At 35.1% G+C, this 22,191-nt stretch overlaps 1 protein-coding gene and 1 long non-coding RNA gene across 2 annotated transcripts; one reads left to right on the forward strand and one right to left on the reverse strand.

Moving 5' to 3' along the window:
- The first annotated feature begins 1,970 nt into the window (after positions 1-1,970).
- Positions 1,971-6,407, forward strand: LOC114748280 (receptor-like protein kinase FERONIA). The gene is made up of 2 exons (XM_028936636.1): positions 1,971-3,789; positions 5,574-6,407. The coding sequence occupies exons 1-2, from the start codon at positions 1,980-1,982 to the stop codon at positions 6,290-6,292; spliced, it is 2,529 nt and encodes an 842-aa protein (XP_028792469.1). The 5' UTR covers positions 1,971-1,979; the 3' UTR covers positions 6,293-6,407.
- Positions 2,723-15,221, reverse strand: LOC114748281 (uncharacterized). Its single transcript, XR_003740445.1, has 3 exons — positions 15,210-15,221; positions 10,187-10,194; positions 2,723-2,796 (listed from the first exon to the last, which is right to left on the reverse strand). It is a non-coding gene; the product is annotated as an uncharacterized LOC114748281 (long non-coding RNA).
- Positions 15,222-22,191: the final 6,970 nt, after the last annotated feature.

Genomic DNA, 22,191 nt, shown 5'->3' on the forward strand with positions numbered 1-22,191 from the left:
CATTTCTTTTTATATTCTCTATGTTGAAACTATTAATATGTCCTTTTATAAATTTTCTTTTGAGAGAGCTTAGGTCTATAGATGCATGATTGAACATTTCTCAGGAGTTCTTTGAAATAAGTTAAATTTAATTTTGTTATATTATTTATCACGTACAAACTGTGTCAATCAGGTCCGTGAAAGACTTTGTTTTTAATTATTTACTATTCTTGTGTAATCAATAGTTATATAAAAATAGTTACTGGAATTTTGGAAATAAAAGTAATTAATAGTTAAATTAGACTAGTTAATAGCTATGAGAAAATAGTCATTGAAAATAAGGATAATGTTATTATTTCACAATATTTTAATATTTTAAAATAGTACAAGGGGTCTGATTTGAGATTTTAAAATTTACCTACCTTAATTTATCATTTAGGATTTTTAAAGGCGTTTTAGTATCTTTGGCCAAAAAAAAAAAAGGCGTTTTAGTATCTTTTTCCCTTTTTTTTTATCCTTATATCAAATATCCTTTGGTGAATATTCAATCCTGTCATATACAAGCGAAGACTTTTCCAAGAATCACAGGACGAAGACTTAGTCAACTTAATTGGAATCATATTGTAATTTTAAATTAACTTATTATTACAAATAAATAAAAAAGCTAATTTGTTCTCATTGGAAAATTAGACAAATCAATCAATTCTATCATATATAAGAGTCCCAACAAATAAAAGAAACCCTGATATATAACTTTCAACATCTTAAATATATATATATATATATATATATAAAATTTTCCATTTAACTTGAATTATTGCTGCTACAACTTAGACATTTCACCAAGATTTCATATTTACAATATGAGACTGGGTCCTTCATGATAATTTTATTTATTCAGGTGACTTCTGCGTACTTTTGATAATTCGAGAGTCTTTATTCGTGATTTTTCCAATATTCAATCCTATCATATGCAAGCCAAGACTTTTCCAAGAATCACAGGACGAAGGCCTTGTCAACTTAATTAGAATCATACTGTAATTTTAAATCAACTTATTAATAAAAATAAATAAATAAATAAGCTAAGTTGTTGTTATTGGAAAATCAGATAAATCAATCAATTCTTTCATATATCAGAGACCCAACAAATAAAAGAAACCCTGATAACTTTCAACATCTTAAATATATATAATTCTCTATCTAACGTGAATTATTTCTGCTACAACTATTATCATGGCTTGGCTTGGCGAATAAATCCTAAACCCTATTCTCTTTTGGGAATCTGACTGAATTTTATTACTTTTTTTCTTTCTCTTTTTTTCTGTGTGTAATTAAGACTTTTCCAACAACCATAGGAGGAAGACTTAATCAACTTAATTGGAATCATATTGTAATTTTAAATCAATTTATTATTAAAAAAAAATCTAGGTTGTTCTACTCATTGGCTTGACTTGGTGAGTAAATCGTAATGTCCATCTTGTTATATAGCCCCACAAACATTGCATGGAAAAATAAACAAACTGAAAAGAAGCATCGGGCTATCAGTCGCAGATGATGGGCATCATTACTTTTTCTTTTTTCTTTTTCCCCCTTTTTCTTTGTATAATTAAGACTTTTCCAACAACCACAGGAGGAATACTTAGGCAACTTAATTGGAATCATTTTGTAATTTTAAATCAATTTATTATTAAAAAATAAAAAATCTAGGGGGAATTGCAATCAAGTCTTACAAAAGAGAAATAATTATCAAAAAGTTCCAATAATAACCTCAATAGCCTATAATGACAAGCTCTATAGTGAGAATAACAACCTCTGAAACTTGTCTTTCAATTGTTTTCCTTGTTTAGAATCTCATTGTAATTCTCCCAAAAATCTAATTTGTTCTACTCATTGACTTAACTTGGTGAGTAAATCGTACTGTCCATCTTGTTATTAAGCCCCACAAACATTGCATGGAAAATTAAACAAACTGAAAAGAAGCATCGGGCTATCAGTCGCAGATGATGGGCATCATTACTTTGCTGGTGATGATCTTGTCACTTCAACGCATGTTCGCCGTCAACGGCGATAACTTCTCCGACACATACAAAGCCACAGAAAATATCTTAGTTAACTGTGGCTCCTCCACCTCCGTTCAACTCGGTGAACGGAGAGCCACTCCTGATAATATAAGCTCTCCACAGTTTTCTCTGATTCAAAATCCCCTCTCGTTATCAATTCAGGCCAACTCATCCTCACTCAACAACATCCGTTCTTCCGTTAACTACGTCCTTTATACCACCGCACGCCTTTCTCGCTCAGAATTCACATACTCGTTTCTGGTCACTGAGGGCCCTAAGTTTGTTCGTCTTCATTTTTACCCATCTTCCTATTCCAACTTTGATCGCTATTCCTCACTCTTCTCTGTTAAATCAGGTCCCTTCACCCTTCTTAAAGACTTTAACGCTTCACTCACTGCAGATAACGATGATGATTCCAGAACGATCGTGTTCCGAGAATACTGTATCAAGGTCCAACGTGGGGAGCAGAGGCTGAATGTTACCTTCATACCCAACACCGCCATGAGTCTGCATGCTTACGCTTTTATTAACGGGATCGAGGTTGTTTCTGTTCCCTCTTATCTTTACTACACAAAACCAGAAGACCGAGGTTTTTATATTGTTGGTCACAGCTCCCTCTACCAAATCGAAAGCAACATGGCCCTGGAGACAATGTATAGAATTAACGCTGGTGGCCGTCAAATCTCACCAGATCAAGACACAGGAATGTTCCGTCGTTGGGACGAGGAGGAGCAATACTCGACGGAGTATGGTCTAACTCGAGTTTATTTCGGCCCAGACAAACTGAGATACACGCAAATTTCCAATTACAGTGCGCCAGAGGAAGTATACAGAACTGGCCTTAGCTGTGGTCCGGGCGAGAGGGCGGAAACGTATAACGTGACTCGGGAATTTGAAGTGGACTCACAGTTCTTGTACTTGGTGAGGCTCCACTTTTGTGATATTATGCCCTATACTGGAAATACTAGCGAAGTATTTTTTCAGATATTCATTGCTGATAAATTGGCTCAGCATCACGCTGATGTGTTGCTGTGGGCGCAAGGCAATCCGACTCCTTACTATAAAGACTACGCGGTGTGGATGTTGAGCAATGATCAAAAGTTGAAGAAACTTAATCTTTCCATCAAGTTGCAACCATATGATGGCGGAGATATAAGCTTATACAGGGACGTGATATTGAACGGAATTGAGATATTCAAAATAAGTGATGCCAATTCCAATCTCCAGGGTCCCAATCCCGACCCACGTCTAAACCCATACTCACCACAGATCAACTCCCAAAAGCCTAGAACCTCCAACAAAAGGACAAAGATCTTCGTCGTTGCTGGAACAACTTCAGGACTCATTCTACTATCTATCATATTTCTCATTATCTGGCAACTTAGAACTCGGATACAGTACTCCGCAGCCACGTTGGAAAGTAACAAGCACAGCTCGTCATCTCTACCATCCGATTTGTGTCGATGCTTTTCAATCGCTGAGATCAAAGCGGCCACAAACAATTTCGATGATATCTTCATAATAGGCGTTGGAGGTTTCGGTAACGTGTATAAGGGTTACATTGACAACAATACACTACCGGTCGCAATCAAACGGCTCAAACCCGGTTCGCAACAAGGGGCTCAGGAGTTCCTAACTGAGATTGTGATGCTCTCTTATCTTCGTCATGTTCATTTGGTGTCCCTAATGGGATATTGCAATGAAGGTGACGAGATGATCCTGGTTTATGAGTTCATGGCGCATGGGACTTGATAAAGCCCAATTTTTATATATTTTATCCATTTTAATTCAGGATTTAAATGATAATTTTGAGCTTAATTAGATTTTTTATGCATTATTGGATAAATTGGTTGATTTTTGGATTTTGCATAAAAATTGAGGTTTTGGATTAAAAATATAATTATTTTGGGATTTTCTATTTTTGACTTGGAATTAATTTTTCTCATTTCTTTGAAAACAAATCTCATATTTTTAGAAAGACTATTTTTAGAAAGTTTTACACTTTCTTGCCTAATTTTTGTGCATACCTAATATTTAATTTTTGATTATATTTGGATATAATCTACATTAATGAATGCACTTAAATTCTTGTAGGTCAAGAAAGAGCATATAGGAGATCCAATGGTGCAATATTGTTTCTTGGGATTTAAGCACAATCCAATGACTAATATCAAGTGGGCCAATTAATTACTAATGGGCTTGAGCTTTAGATTCATAAAAATTTTCTTTTCCCCCATCAAAATATTTTCCTTATTTGAGAGGACAATTCAACGCCATATATCATATATATATCCCCTCATATATTTGATTCATTGGACGGTCACAAGAGGACGAAGAAAATTTCTTCCTCCACCAAGCTCTCCAGACGCGCCATATACCATCCGTTCCATAGTCACCATCTTTGAATTCCCACCATATTCCATCATCATCATCCATTCATTTTTTTCTCACTACACGCACAGCTTCTCATCTACACCCATCATTCATGGCCGTGGCATCTAACAACTTTGGAGGAAGAAACAAGTTGATGGAAGCTTAAGCTTATTTGGGAGGCAACTTGGAAGGAGCATGGAGGAGACTAGAGTCTTGGGCTAGCACTTGAAAACCAGAAGGGAGTGATGTTCCATTTATCTTTTTAATTCAAGGACTTGAAATTATTTAGTTTTAGATAATTTTAAGTTGTAATTTTGTGAGACAATTTAGTTCTAGGTTGTCACTTTTATTCTTGGATTGAATTGATATTTGAATTTTATTTGTGTTGAGACACTTGTTGGAATTTATGTTTAGAACCTTTGCGTTGTTAATTGAATTTATAATTGAGTTTTCATTATGAGTTTAATTATCAATGTGGTTTGAATTGCAAAATTTGGGTTCTTTTGCCTCTTAATTGTTTAATTAAGTTGGTTAATTGTCTAATTGTTTAATTGGATAATTTCAAACATAATTTCCAAAATTAATTGAGTTAATTTTTCATTGGTTTTAATAAGCTTAATCAACCAACCTTATACTGTTATGAGTTCTCTAATAGTTTAAGGGCTTTTGAAATTGAGGGTTCCCTTTGTTTCAAGTAGGTAATTAAGTTTATTAATTTCACACTCTTATCACTTCCCTTTGGTCTAATTAACTAATTAAGGTTATGAAAGTTAAATTCATGCGAATCCTGAGTTGTCCCCTCTACTGTACCTGAAGAGAAATTTCTGAATTTTTACTTGCTAATTCTCTTTGCTTTCAGATTAATTTTCTTTATTCATTATTTTTATTTTCCTTCAAAAAACCCCCCCAAAAATTGCATTGCATTCATTTAGTTTAATTTAATTTTCATACATATTTTAGGGCATTTGCATCTTGCATTTAGAATTAGAATTTTGCATTTTAGTTTAGGTCCAATTTATTTTATTTTTTTTATCACCTGAATTTTTACCTAAAGAAACCCATAACTTGCTCCTTGGAAGTAATGACCTAGGTCGACCCTAAACTACAAATTAATTGGGACCTAGTTTAATTGAGTGCTTAACGACAAAAAGCATCATCAATTTTTTGACCATCTTTATGGGTCTGATTGTAAAGAACCTCTTTCTTGGAAGCAAAGATTGGAGGTAAGCCTTGGGGCGGCGCGTGGATTACACTACCTTCATTCAGGAGCCGGCCACAACATCATTCATCGAGACGTGAAGAGCACAAACATCTTACTGGATGAGAAATGGGTGGCCAAGGTTTCCGATTTCGGACTATCCAAAGTGGGACCTGCCGGAGTGTCTCGGTCTCACATAAGCACAGTGGTGAAAGGGAGTGTGGGGTATTTGGACCCAGAATACTACAAGCGTCAACGTTTGACTTTAAAGTCTGACGTGTACTCATTTGGGGTTGTGCTTCTGGAAGTATTGTGTGGACGACGGCCCTTGCTACGTACGGTGGAGAAGCAGAAGGCAAATTTAGTGGACTGGTTTAGAAGATGCCACCGTGAAGGAGTGATTCATGAGACAGTGGATCCGTTTCTGATAGAAAGTATAACACCAGAGTGCTTGAAAGCCTTCAGTGACATGGCGTTGAGTTGTTTGGCTGATGATGGCAATGAACGGCCATCGATGAACGATGTGGTGTGGGGCTTAGAGTTTGCGATGAAGTTGCAAGAGAGCACAGAGGACCCAGTTATGGATGCGAATAGTGGGGCCCAAAAAGAGGAGGAAGAAGAGACATTGTTGATGAAGAGAGTGATGGAAGATGATGCAGATAAGTGTTCTGAGATTCACTAAAAGTAAATCCTTATATATATAGCAGGAATCCTAAAGAATAAAGCTAGATGTCAATATTAATTTTCGAGTGTGTAGAAGCGCATGTCCTAAAACAGTTATGTTACTTCTAATTTTTCGCTATTGATCGATGTGGTCTCTGCAGATAGTAGTGCGGGCGCACAACGCAATCTAATCAAACCTTAATTCCTTAACTACTGTAACTAATTAATAACTAACAGTGTACAATATTCCTCACACCCCCTTCGAGTTTGGGACCATACAAGTTTATGGTTCTTGACTTGCTTATTATTCTTTTATGATCTTCCTCTCCAAGTGCTTTGGTGAACACATTTGCTGGTTGGTCCTTGGAGGCAAATTGATCACTCCTTGCTGCAAGTTTTCCCATACTCTTCCGTCCTAAATTATACTATAAAATCGGTCTCATATTTAGAATTAGAGGAGTATTATATTAGAATATAAACACTGGTTAAAATTACCATTTAACAAGGGTGGGTGGTACTTCCTCCAATCCTTGATATAAGACCTTATTTGACTTTTATTTCCTAAATATAAAAATCAATTTATTTTGTCTCTCATATTTATTCATTTTTTAAAGATAATTCTTCCAATAATAGTAGTTCTAACCAACTTGATTAATAAGGATATTTTAAGAAAGATAAAACATATTTATTACAAATAACTAACTTAATTTGTTTTATCAATCTACTCAAATCAGTCAACTAGCTCTTATATTTAGCATCAGAAGTAGTATTTCTATATGTTTATAATCGACAATCCAATCTCGGAATAAATTTCCGAGAGTCTGGGCACCAGAATAGTCAGGGAAATACTAATAAGCATCCAGTGATCAGTCAGCTCCATAGCCAAGCATATATAGACATGGTTCCAATTGTTCGACATTCAAATGAATAAAACGCCACGAGTTTCTCCTAATAATCACGTTGGGAAGTGGACCCCAACTCAACTATATGTGTGCGTTGTTTTCCTAATTCGTTCCAATTTTATTGAAGGGACGTCGTTATCCTCAATGCTTAATAGTGACATCATGCAGACATTCAAAACATGCGTCAATAATTGATATCACTTTAGCATAAAGCAAATTAAAAAAATTGGAGTGGGTAATTAATTAAGTTGAGGCATCAATTTTTGACCAAATAGAAAATAAATGAACTCTTGTAAAAATATTAACCTAAAGAAAACATAAATTTTCTGTGCTATGTTAATTGAAGATACTACTTCCAATCTTTGACATAAGAGCTAGTTTGACTTTTAATTTGATTTTAAATACAATATTCAAATTTATTTTCTTTTATATTTATTTAATTTTTATAAAGCAGTCTTGTAGTAATTATATATATATATATTAAATGTTTACTCAAATGACACTTGATTAGTAAGTGTATTTTAGATAAGATAATACCTATTTATTACAAATAACTAATTTAATTAATTTTCTTAATTTTTTTCAAATTAATCGATTAGTTTACTATTAAATTTCTCAATTGATGCTGGTTAACACAACAGGGACCACATGGAGATATTAACATTGTACTGTCCATCCGTGACGATCCACCACCTCACGAGTCCCGGTTACTATTCCAACTTTTTATCATTTAGGTACCTACGCTTCCATATAAAGCCGTGAACATAAAAAAACCTGACAAGCGGCTAATCAATTAATTTGAGTAGTGAAAGAGTTCATCGATATATCAGATCGGCCAGGAAGAATGAAGAAAAGCTACTGCTCCAAATCGCTTTTGTTGTTTCTGATGATCATATCGCAGATCAAGGTTTTTGCAGATTCATGGCAGAGTAATACTAATCATCACCAGGCCAAGGCCTCGCACAAGATCAACAACAATGTGAGCTATGTGGTGGAAGATCGTATAATGGAGAGCAGTTTCTTTGTGGATCCTCTCGTAGTCTCACTTAGTTCGGATTACACCAAAGTTTTGCGTTCCCAAAATAGAAATAAACCTGCTGTTCAATGCCCTCCAAAGAAAAGATATACTAGCTGCCTTCAGGAGCAAAAATTTAATCCAAAGCTACCGCGTTGTGGCATGTATAATAGAGACAAGAGGTGCAATCCGTGAAATTTACATTGTACGTGTTAGATTTAATTTATCTCTATGATCATCATATCAATGGTAGGTGGCTTGTGTTTTGTAATGGACGATATTTACATTTTGTGTTAAAATATTCCCTTTTTGTTGCTTCCTTCCTGAACCATAACATCAGAGTCTAGTTTTCTATTCTCATCTGCACAATCACGGAGTGGTCTCTGGCAAGAGAGCTCAACTTAACGCTGCAAAGAACGTAATTATAAAAATATAACATATTTTTCTTAAAACACTATAATTATCTTTCTTAATATCCGTATTCACTCTTCTACTTGATTATAACTGAGAAAGTATCCATAAGGATAATGTAGAAAAAATTAATAAGTATGAGAAATAGATGTTATATTTAGGACTAAAATTAACTTAAGAATTAAGTCTTATATTAAGAATAGGAGAAGTATAATGATAAGTTGATTCAATGGAGGCAATAAATGTAGATAATTATATACTCATAATTTTTTTGCTAACGTAATATATAAAAAAATTTATGGTCATTTTAAACATATATTCATATTTTTTTGCTGCCATTATTAAATATTCATATAAAGTATATAAAGTATGAAGAAAACCTTAAATAAAAAAAGGGTGTAGTGCTTTATATAAAATTATTTTTACTAGCGTTAAAATTCCTCCGTTTTTTGGCTTTGTGAACATAAAAAGTAGATCCCAACCACAGCAAAGACCGACTCGCCTGGATACTTAAGCGTAAAGAGTAGAACCTTTCCAACTAATTTTTCTTTCTTTTTTTCTTGGCCAAAACAGTCGATTTTATTAATCAACCAAAAAAACAAGTACACGCGCTAATAGCCAATTAAGGCCCGAAAAGGAAAAAGCACTCCAAAAGACGTAAAGATACAACCTGCCACTCCACAAAAACAGAAAACAACAGAAAGCAAGTAAAAGAACAAAACATTGAAGCAAAAGACACCAAAAACCAAGCACCAGTGAAGTAGGAAACATCTACTTAACCAATACCACATTTATCAAAACCAGTGACAGCAGTAAAATCCTCAGGCCCTACAGACCTTCTTCCCCACATAACATCAGTTACCAAAATCCAAGCCAAAGCAGATGCTGGATCAAAAATCCACCCAATAGGGTATACCTCTCTTCTGCAACTCACAGCAATCCAGTTTGCTGCCTCATTACCCTTTCTAGGAGTCAAGGCAATGTCAAAGGACCTATGGACATCCAGATCAGAGAGAATAGTCTGCAGTTCCCACTTGCACTGCCAATCTGCATTCTCAGATAATTTCTTCCTGCAACACTAGTAAAGTTCTACACAATCTACCTCAAAAATCACATCACTCAAACCCAACTCCTTAACCACACACAAAGCTCTTTGCAAAGCCAGAACTTCAGTAGTGAAAGCCGAATTGGAACTTACTTTATCAGCAAATCCCCATTGCATCTCACCAGCCTTGTTTCTGCAGATAATACCCATAGCAGCTAAACCAAACTGCACTTCAAATGAGCCATCACAATTAACCTTCAACCAATCATCCTCAGGAACTTTCTAGACCTCCTCACTAGGTTTATTAACCTCTGGTCCCTCCACTCTTTTGCTCCACCCTTTAGTGTCCCATAGCATCCTCATAGCTCTACCAACTTCAAAAATTACCTTAGCTGGGTTCACTTTTTTATATTCAAATACTACACTATTTCTTTTTTTCCAAATGAGCCACATTAACCAAACAACATAGGCCAATTGGAACTCAGCGAATACTTTCTCTTCTTCCAGCATTTTAGAGCACCATCCTCCAAAATTCTCAACCTTCTCTTCTTCAAACCTCAGACAGTTTACTGCCAAACCAAACACACTTTACCCAAGGACATGTGAAGAGGGCATGCTCAATCGATTCTAACTCTTCATTGCAAATGGGACACATTGTTGAGGTTCCACACTTCCTTCTAACAAGTTCTTCTTTGACTGGCACTACTCTCACCAAGCATCTCCACACAGAATGGATGATTTTTTACAGTGTTTTAATCTTTCATACTTTCTTCCATAAATCTGCATTCAAAACCACTGAAGTACTTCCTTTATCAGAGATCACATCCTTCTTTTTTTTAGCAGTTTGATATCCTTTTTTAACCTCATATCTACCACTTCTTGTAACTTTCCAGATTAGCTCATCTTTTTTGCCATTGAAGTTTAGAGGCACCTTCAGAATTTTCTGCAACACTTCCTCAGCCACCAAATTCCTCATGCCTCCCAAGCTCCAGTAGTCATCCTAAACTAGTTTAGATACACACCAATTTTATAGTGATCAGGTACCTGAATAAAGTCAACAAGACACCCCTTCAACTCTGGAATCTAGTTGTCCTTCCACACATTAACATTCTCTCCGTTACCAATTCTCCAAAGGATTTCCTTCTTCAAAAGATCTCTACCTATCAGGACACTATTCCAGACCTAAGAAGCCTTGCCTCTCTTCTTTGCCTCAAGAAAATTAACTTTAGGAAATAAATTCCCTTCAAAACCCTTACCCATAGATCATTAGGGTTATTACGTATTCTCCAAGCAATTTTAGCTAGAAGAGCATCATTCATAATCTCAAAATCTCTAAACCCCATCCCACCTTCTGCCTTTGCTTTAGTCATTGACTTCCAATTCTTCTAACGAATCTTCCTTGCCTCCTTTCCTCTACTCCACCAGAAATGAGCAACTATACTATCTAATTCTCTACATGTCTTCCTTGGAAATTTACAGCAATGCATCAGATAGATGGGGATTGCACTAATCACTAATTTAATCATAACTTCCTTGCCACCTTGAGTCAATAGTTTACTATTGCATCCCTCTACTTTTCTTCCCACCCTTTCTTTAATATAAGCTAGAGCTTGCTGCTTTGTTTTCCCCCAAACATTAGGAAGACCAAGATACTTCCCAGGTTCGTCTATATCTTTAATATTCAAAATGCTACAGACCTGATTCTTAACCTCTAAAGGGGAGTTTCTAGAGAAAAGAATCCCAAACTTAGCCAAGTTTGCTTGTTGACTTGAAGCAACACAGTAGTCATGCAGAGTGGCAGCCAGTCTCCGACAATTATTCTCATCTGCATTCATAAAAAAACAACACATCATCTGCAAAGAAGCTATGAGTCAGAATTGGGCATTTACTTGAAATTCTGACTCCCTTTAAGAAACCAGAATCTACTTGCTTAGTAACCATACTTGACAACACTTCAACAACAAGAATGAAGATGTAAGGAGACAAAGGATCTCCTTGCCTTAACCCTCCCCCAGGTTCAATCATTGCTACCTTTCTTCTTGAGAGACACAGATTCAACTTCACAATAGAGATGCATCTCATAACCTAACTAACCCATCTCTCATTGAAACCAAACTTCAACAAAATAGCCTCCAGAAAGTCCCACACAGCTCTATCATAAGCTTTGCTCATATCCATCTTTAAAGTAAAGTCAACTCTTCTTGTCTTTCTTTTTCTTCTCAAAAAGTAAAAAACTTCATGAGCTACAATCACATTATCATGAATAAGCCTACCAGGAACAAAAGCACCCTAATTTTTGGAGATACGAACGCTTAAACAAGGTTTCAATCTATTAGCTAGCACCTTAGATATGATTTTATAAGCAAAATTGCATAATCCAATAGGCCTGAACTGACTAATTTCCTCAAGTTTATCTACCTTTGGAATTAGAGTAATATTTGTCCAATTTAGGTCCTAAATACTCCCTCTTCCTTCAAAGAAGTCATTCATCATTAACTAGACTTCTTCTTCCACCACTTGCCAAGATGCTTGATAAAATTTGCCATTAAATTTGTATGGCCATGGAGCTTTACTTCCCCCTCAGTTGAAAAACTGTGTCTTTAACCTCCAATCTACTCACAGGACAAAGAAGAGCTTCATTAATGTTCTCACTTATGCAACAGTCTACATAACACTTTCTCAAGATTTCTTCTTTTAAAGGATATAAAAAGATTAGCATAGTATTTGGCAAAACCACTAACAATTTCACTTTCTAACTCCAACCATGTACCATCACGTCTTTTGATCTTCAAAATAGTATTTTTGCCTTCTTTGCACAGGGGACAAATAGAAGAATCTAGAATTCATGTCACTAGTCTGTAGCCATGCAATTCTAGACCTTTGCCACCGATAAATCTCTTTATTCTGCCAAAGCTTATTCAGTTCAGTCTCTAAGTCAGCCACCTTTCTCATCCCTTCCTCAGTGAAATTACCCTCATTTTTTATCGTTCAGAAAAGCTATCTTCTTCTATCTCATCAATTCCTTCTCACAGCTTCTCAATCTCCTAATCACATCCTTAATACAATCTTCTAAGCCATCCACCTCTTTCCACCCTCTTCCAACAACTTCTTGATACTCAAGGTGTAAAACCCAGTTGTTTTGAAATTTAAAAGTCCAAGGAGTTTTAATTCCATTAAAGCATAGGTCAATCACCAAAGGGCAATAGTCAGAGCCAATTGGTTCCAAATGGAAGACCTGAGCTTTAGGAAATCGCTCTTTCAACTCAATATTCCCAAGAGCTCTATCTATTCGTTCTTTAACATGGTCTTCATCCCTTCTCTTGTTACACCAAGTGAAGATTTGACCCCAGAAACCCATATCAATCAGTTCACAATCAGCCATGAACCTTTGAAAATTTAGAATTTTCCTTATTGCTCTTGGATGCCCACCTTTTTTCTCTTCTTGAGCAGTATGGTCATTAAAGTCTCCTATGCAAAACCACGAGCCCCTTACTACATGAGAAAATTCCCTTATAACATTCCAGATTCTACTTCTCTAGTCCTCTCCTTCACATCACTATACACAAAAGTTATGAAATCTGGAACATCGACAGCATCATAGTTAACTTTCATATTTTTAGAAGTATATAACACTTCCACCTTGATATCTCTATTCCACCACGCACAAAGTCCTCCACTCTTTCCTGCATGATCAACTTCCAATCCATTTTCCATCCTGTAACCTCTGTTCAACTTATCTACCACAACTTTTTTTTCAGTTTGGTTTCCATCAAGTAGATTAACTGGGATTTTTTACTCTCACTGCCTTCTTTAGATTTCTTACTGTCAAGGGAACCCCTAACGCTTGATAGTTCCAGCATAATATGCTCATGGCTCCTTGGTGGCTGTTTGAGGCCAGCCACTAAAACCATCAGTAGTACTATTTGAATTACCATCTATGCCTAATAAACTCATATCAAAACAACAAGTAACCTTATTACCAAAATCAGCCTGTCCTTCTTTTTTCAATCTTCCTTTTCTTCTACTCTGCCTCTTAGCATCCTGACACTTCTTCTTACCTCACCAATCAATATTCCAGGCTGAACTACTTTAGGTTCAAACGGTTCAGTTATATCAAACTCCAATCTTCTTCTTTTGAACACTCCCTCAGCTTCTTCCTCCTCAAATCTTTTCTTCAAACCAACCTTTTCCAGCCCTTTCGTGACTTCAAACATGGGGGAGATACTACCATACCAGACCACAGCTTTTGTAAGGTTCTCAACAGCAACACCCTTCCTCTTCTCCACTTCCCTTACTCTCTTCTCAATTTCTGCCTTTCTTTCCTCTTTCTTCTTAGTTGGTAGTTCAAAAATGACCAACTGCTTGCCATCCATCTCATTCTTCCTTGAAACATCTTTCAAACTCTTATTCATCTCACAGCTTTCTGTCTCTTGACTAGAATAATCTTTTTCTTTATCCCTGCTAGCTATATCAAAAGCTTGTTCATTCACAAGGCTGGGATTTAGACATCCTTCTTTACATCTATTATGCTTAATTGGTTCCACTTTCCTATACATTTTTCCAACTCTCCCTTCCCTTACTTCATCCCAATCCTCCTCACACACTCTAATTGTATCATCCCTTGACCTCGCAACTTGAATGCCAAGCCAACTTCCATATTCAATATTAGTCCCTTCCTCCTTTCTTTCAGAACAAGACCATAATTCATGTCTAATTCTACCACAAACATAACAGAAACTCTTTAACCTCTCGTACCTAACTTTAATCATCAAAGGATCCTTCCCTGGTCTCGATGATTTTAAACCAGATATTAATGGCTTCCTTAGATCCACTAGGACTGTGACTCTTAGAAGTTCTTTGCAATCAAATTATTTCTCTGCGGATCCTCAGCCAATTTCACCTTACCAATCTTCTCTCCCAATCTTATTGCATTCTTAGAATCAATAACAGTAGGAGGAAGACCATGGAATTGAATCCAGAAAGGACAAAAGTTAAAATCTACCTCATGAAAAAGCATATCCTCATCCCAACACTGCACATTCAAGAGGCATCCGTTGATCAACCAAGGCCTTCCATGTAGAATTCTTAGAAGCTCATCTATAGTTTGAAGTTGAATATGAATGCCTTTCGATCAGTCTCCACAATATCTAATTCCTCTCCACTCACCAGATTGCAACCTTTTACGAATCATCTGGATTGTTGTGGCTGGATTCAGATTTTTCTCTGTTGGCATCTTTCTGACAAGAGTGCCACCATTCAGTTGTTTCACGTCCTTCTCCTTCCAAACCAAATACACTTCTATCTCTTTCGATCTCTTCTTCAAGCCTCCACCACCATCATTAACTTCCCGATCCATTCTAACCTCCTCAATCACCACACTCACTTATTCTTTATTACGATGAATAACAAAGAACCACACTCTTTACCTCCGCCACAGTGGGCAATAGTGCTCACTCAAATCTCCCTCCTCACTGTCGCAGGCGGCGATAGGGCAGGAAGGGGGGGAAAAGCTACAATAAGCATCATAACAAACTCTCACTTTAGGATAGAGAAAAGCTCCCACCCAACTAATTTTTCTTTCTTGATAGAAAAATTTTAGGTAGGCACCGGGCCTTATCTAACGCCTATCAAGTCATATTATGTCAGGTAGGCCGAACCTACAACAAACTCTTGAGCATTTATTAAGACACCAATAAATCTTGGATGTCTTCCCAAACGGCGTAATGAAAATCGAAGCCTTCCCTTATTTAAAGAGAGTATAGTTCTTATTGTTGAACTCACGGACCATTGATTTCCAAAATCATTACTCACATACAAATTGTATTGCTCGTCACTTGCTTAATTAGTTACTAGAGCTTAGCTTTTATCACTTATATGCCAACTTAAGTTGCTAGAGGAAAGAAATTTTAATGTTATACGTATTTTTAACAAAATTACATGTATTTCTTTTAATTCAAAAAGTAATAAATTATATGATTCTCATGAGTTTTGTTAAAACTGAAAATTTTTATTTTGAAAATATGTACTAGCCGATCTTCCTCTAAAATATGAAAACTAAAAGAAAATAGTAATAATTAACAATATAAATTTATACCTTCGATATCATTGTGCTATATCCTTCATGCACTCTTCCGCGTCCCCAACTCCCTGAGGCCACGCGACTGTTCCGTTCTATTCAAACCAAAACACTAGGCAAATTATCGTTAAAAGTAAATTTGTTATAACTTATACTAATTTTGATCATTAATATAAGAATTAGTTGAAAATTTAATTTGATTATAAATATGAAATCTCAATTTACTTTACCTTTATCATTTTATCTTTAAGTAATTATTATGACGCTTACACATGTCAAGGAATTACTATCAAAAAATAATTCAAATGCACGTAATCAAGTAGATATTTTAAAAGAAACAACATATATTAATGAAATTAATTAATTTAATATTTATAAATTAGTTATCTAATTTTTATTTTAAGTACTGACGATAGTAACTAGCATAAGAGTATATGTAAGAATGATATGCATTTTATATTTTATATCCATACATGCAGATGACAGCAAAGAAATGTTAAATTCACAACCAACCAACCAGCAACTAACCAACTTCATCTGCATTGACCAGCATGGTTTGGGAGGTAAAACCATGGTTTGAGTGGGATGTCATCCAAATAATATCAATTTTTTCAGAACCTTGGTTTGATGCAGTAAAACCATGGTTTGCCCTGCAGTAAAACCATGGTTTGCCCAAAAGTGGAAATTTGGCATTTTTGGGGACTGAAATTTGAAGCCCCAGAGGGGCGCACGGTATATTTGACTGAAAACACCCCGATTATTTCACCCATTATTTCACCAGCTCGAAATTACACCCACTGGTCACGAACATGCCTCAATTATTTCACCCATTACCCAGCTCGAAATCACTCATCGGTACCCAACTCGAAATCACTCACCGATGGTTTCAGCTCCCCTGTTCGCCCTTCCTTCGCCATTGCTACTCTGAATTATTTTATATAATTAAGATAATATAATTATTTATTAATTATATTATTTTATATATTATTAATTATGTTAGTAAAAATTATTTTATTAACAATTTTATTTCTTCAAATCAAAATATATTATAAAATATATCTCTTATATAATTATCATATTAACTTATATCCTTTTTAGTAATTTGCATATGTAAAAAGTGCTTCTGGTAATAACTATCCAAGCGATCTTACTTTTCATAATCACTTTTTCACAAAATCTATTCTTTACAAAATCTATTCTCTTCAAAATCTATTTTTCAGAAACTATTCTTCAAACCATAGTTTGGTTTCATCCAAACACTCCCTAAGTGAGTTAGGTCAAAAGTGAATAAAGGGCCGGTCTTTGCAAGAGTAGTACTACGGGAAGTGAGAAGCAAAATGAAGTGAATAGTCAGACAGGGAGAGAGAGAGTTTTGAAGTCATCATCAAGAGAATGAAGAATTTCATCTCCAAAGTGCTTTTCATTCTAACAACGATGACCATATCAGAGAATCACGAGGTTATTTTTGCAGATTCATGGTAGAATATTGTTAACCATCACCAGGCCAAGCCCCTCGCACAACCTCAGCTCTGTGCTGCTGGAAGATCATATGGAGAGCAGTTTCTTTGTGGATAATCCTCTCGCAGTCTCATCACTTAGTGTGAATTTCAGCAAAGTCTTGGCTTCCCAAAATAGAAATAAACAAGCTGTTCAATGCCCTCCAAAGAAAACATATACTAGCTGCCTTCGGGAGCAAAAATTTGATCCCAGTCTACCAAAATGCAACACTTATAATGGAGATAAGAAGCGCAATCCTTTAAATTTAATGTATCTGTTATTAGATTTATGTAGCTCGAATCATATCGATCTCCTAGTTAATTGATAGTTAAAATCAGTTCTTTTCTTTTGAATGGTCATCAGTATTATCTACTCTAGCTCGGTCCAAGCTATCATCAGTATCACTGTCAGATCAATAGAAAGGTGGCGTTTATGCTTGTTTTGTAATGGACAATATTTGCACTTTGTACATAATATATATTCTTCCTTATTGTTCCTTGTGGCCTGAACTATAACATAGTATCAAATCCCCCCTCGATTGAGTTAGACCCAATACTCTCAGTTGAGATCTGAGAATTGAGAAATGTGTGAAGCGAGCTCTCTCTGTGTTGGTTTTTCTATGCTGATCTGTACAGTGATCTCGGCGAGTGAGCTCAAGTGCTCAACTTGATGCTGCCAAAGCAAAACAGAAAACAAACAATACAAAACAAAAGACCAAAAAATACTACATCTGCCCTGGATATAAAAACTGGTTGACTAATATGAATAAATTAATTACGAAAGTTTGTTAAGTTAGTTATTTGTAATAAATAGGTGTTAAGTATTGACTTTCTTAGAATATCCTTGCTAATCATGTATATTAGCTAGAACTATTATTTGATATAATCTTTAACATGTACAACTACTAAAATGACTATTTAAAAAAAAGTATAAATATGATAGATAAAGTAGATTGGAATATTACACTTAGAATTAAATTAAAAGTTAAACTATATTTTATGTTAAAGAATTGAGATAGTAGTAAATTGGGCTGTGAATCCACTTAAAACTATACCCACTTAAGCGTACATTCAAGAGTCGGCTCAAAAGTTACCAACTTAACATTAGCGGTTATCTATTTATGCCAACGGCTAAAAAGAAAAGGCACTACATAATAATATTCCTTTATTTTTTTTAAATTATGTAATTTTTGAATATAAACAAATTAAATATATTTTTCATAACTTATAACAGTCTAGATTTGATGAGTTTGAAGTACTTATCTCCTAGATGAACAACCAAATTGGTTTCGATAGGCACTAAATTATTGTATATATAGGAGATTTACATATTTCCAAAAACACAAACAATTTGTATACTTAAAAAAAGTCCACACGAATATATTTTAATAAAATTAAAAAAATTAAAAGAAAAATTAATCTTTTAATCTTTTAATTTTTAACTCACTTATAATTCAGTCCTTCAAGGATGATTCAGTGCAACTCAATCCCTATATTTTGACTCAGTTAAAACTCACTCCCTCATCTATTTATTATTTATAATTTTGTCCTTTACCATCAATAACTCATGCTGACTCATCGTTACATCATCTTACATGGCAAAAAAGTTGTTAATATCATCTCACAGGGCACCATTGCCGTCCACATCATCATCATATTAGAGCACCGTCCGAGTCTCAAAACAGAGTGTTGCGAATTTGGCGTTTTTTAACTCGATGACCAAGCTTGCTTCTTATTGCTAGGCATTACTTCTCTATTCTTCTCTTGGAGCTTAAGCACCAGCAAGGCCTACTGCTCTATTTCTGGTCATACGCTTCATGTGGTCTTTTCTTTTTTTTTTCCCTTTGAAAAATTTATGTATTCTCATGAGTGGTGACCCATTAAAATGGTGAACACCAGCACACCAATACACCAATACATAAGGAAAAAGTTTGAAGAAACGCTAAAGAATGAAACAAATTAAGACAATCATTCGAACGTGTTTCAGCAACTAATAATGTATTACTCCTCGAGTTTATCATCAAAGGGAGAATTTCAGTTAGATTTCAAGGTAATAATTTAATAACAGTGAAGTCTCAAGACAATCTTCAGTTGCAAGATTGTGGAGGAGGAGCTGCAATATTTTGGCACCTTAAGTATTTTTAACTTGGATTTTAGGATCTAATTGCAATTCTCCCATTTAAAGAAAACCAGAAAATGGAGGAAGAGATCACCTGAAACCGCAATGGTCAAGTCTACTACAAAACGAGGCCTCAATTTTCATGATAGTTATTATGGAGACAAATTTTAAATTCCTCACGCACTCCCCTGATTTTATATACGATGTTAAAATGGCATGGAGGACATATAACCGAGAAATAGTGTAAATACTGTTGAAGTGATGAGCAAGAACACTCAGTACGTTGGTGAACTTGATAGATGATGATCATTCAAACTTAAGTTGTTCGTCTGGTTCTGGATTTGTTGTTCTCCGCAATTTTAACAATCTTTTCACTATCATATGAGTAAATAATGAACACAGACACGTGACGCAAGTGAGGATATAGTGCCTATAGTCTAAGACAGAAACAGAGCAAGCCAAGCTCTGCAGAAAGAGAATAGAGAACTAAGAATGCTTAAGACTAACAAGCAAGAAAGAGTCAAGAAACGCCAAACACGTAACACTCCATTTTCAGACTCGGACGGTGCTCTGATGATGATGAGGACGGCCATGGTGCCGTGTAAGATGACATTAATAAATTTTTTTGCCATATAAGCTGACGTAACAATGAGTCAGGATGAGTTATTGATGGCAAAGGAAAAAATTACAAATGATAAAAGGATGAAGGACTGAGTTTTAATCGAGTCAAAAGTATAGGAATTGAGTTGTATCAAGTCATATTGAGGGATTGAGTTATAAGCAAGTTAAAAGTTAAATGACTAAAAGATTAATTTTTCCAAAATTAAATTATATTAAATTTTAATAAGCATCCAGTGAGTAATCAGCTCTGTAGCCAAGCATATATAGACATACCACTAGGGTGCCAAAAAAACGACCACCACTACTAGAATATTAAACAAGGTTCCAATTGTTCATTTGATGTTCAAATGAATAAAACGCCACGTGTTTCTCCTAATAATCACGTAGGGAAGTGGACTCCAACTCAACTATGAACCTCTTTGGAATAGTAGCGAAAATCCCTTATAAGCAAACAAAACTCCTCTCACATACTTATCTTGTATTTCGTAAATCACGATTGAAAAACTACTTATAAGCTATTCCAAACAGGCTCTATATATGTATGTTATTTTCCTAATTCGTTCCAATTTTATTGAAGGGACGTCGTTGTCCTAATTCAACGCTAATAGTGACATCATGGAGACATTCGAAACATACGTCAATAATTGATATCACTTGCGCAAAAATCAAATTAAAAAATTGGAGTGGGTAATTAAGTTGAGTCATTAATTTTTGACCAAATAGAAAATAAATGAATTCTTATAAAAATATTAACCTACAGAAAACTTTAATTTTCTGTGCTCTATTAATTGAAGATACTACTTCTAGTCCTTAACATAAGAGCTAGTTTGACTTTTAATTTGATTTTAAATATAATATTCAAATTTATTTTGTCTCTTATATTTATTTATTTTTTATAAAGTAGTTTTTGTAATAGTTATATATATTAAATGTTTAATCAAATAACACTTGATTAATAAGGATATTCTAGGTAAGGCAATATATATTTATTATAAATAACTAATTTAATTAATTTTTTTAATTTACTTAAATTAATCAATTAGTTTTTATACTAAGACGCTACTCCTCCGGTCCTTAATATAAGACCCATTTCACTAATTTGATTAGATTAAGAAAATGTTAGGTAAGTTAGTTAATTATAAGAAAAATGACACATTTTTCCTATATTAAGGACCGGAGGAATATTAAATTTCTGAATTGATGCTGGTTAACACGACAGGGAACGCATGGAGATATTAACATTGTACCATCCCCCCGTGACGGTTCACCACCTCACATGTCGCGGTTACAATTCCAACTTTTTATCATTTGGGTACCTACGCCTCCATATAAAGCCACACGAACATCAAAAAAGCTAACAAGCGGCTAATCAATTTATTTTGAGTAGTGAAAGCGTTCATCGATATATCAGATCGGTCAGGAAGAATGAAGAAAAGCAACTGTCCCAAATCGCTTTTGTTGTTTCTGATGATCATATTGCAGATCAAGGTTTTTGCGGATTCATGGCAGAATAATACTACTCACCACCAGGCCAAGCCCTCGCACAAGATCAACAACAATGTGAGCTATGTGGTGGAAGATCATATAATGGAGAGCAGTTTCTTCGTGGATCCTCCTCTTGTAGTCTCACTTTGTCTGGATTTCAGCAAAGTTTTGGCTTCTCAATATAGAAACAAACAAGCTGTTCAATGCCCTCGAAGAAGAAGATATACGAGCTGCCTTCAGGGGCAAAAATTTGATCCAGAGCTACCACGTTGTGGCATATATAATAGAGATAAGAAGTGCAATCCGTGAAATTTGCAATGTAGCTGTTAGATTTAATTTATCTCTATGACTTGTAAGACAGATTCACAATACAAATAAATAAAACAGTAAAGAGATGTGAATCTTCTCATCAAATAATACAGCGGAAGAATTTTCATATACCTCTTGCCATTTGTCTTATCTTGAATGATCTCGGGATCTGAGATAAGGGAATAGAGCTACAAAAGAGAACAACAGTTAGAAGAAAAGAGTTGCTCAGGTCTCTTCTGACTGGAATAGGGCACAGTGATGGCAACTGGATCAGCTGTCACCTCAATTGATGTGTCTCTCACCATCAGAGAGTTAACAACACATATATAGACTGAAAAGCTTAACCCTACTGGGCTTGGGTCTTGTTTGACTGAAAGTGCCACACTCAGAGTATTTTATTAATTTCCTAATATATATATCTAAATAATAATTATAATAA

Source organism: Neltuma alba, unplaced genomic scaffold (genome assembly GCF_004799145.2).
Source record: "Neltuma alba isolate B1F8T4 unplaced genomic scaffold, ASM479914v2 tig00005664_pilon, whole genome shotgun sequence".
Classification (NCBI taxonomy): Eukaryota; Viridiplantae; Streptophyta; class Magnoliopsida; order Fabales; family Fabaceae; genus Neltuma; species Neltuma alba.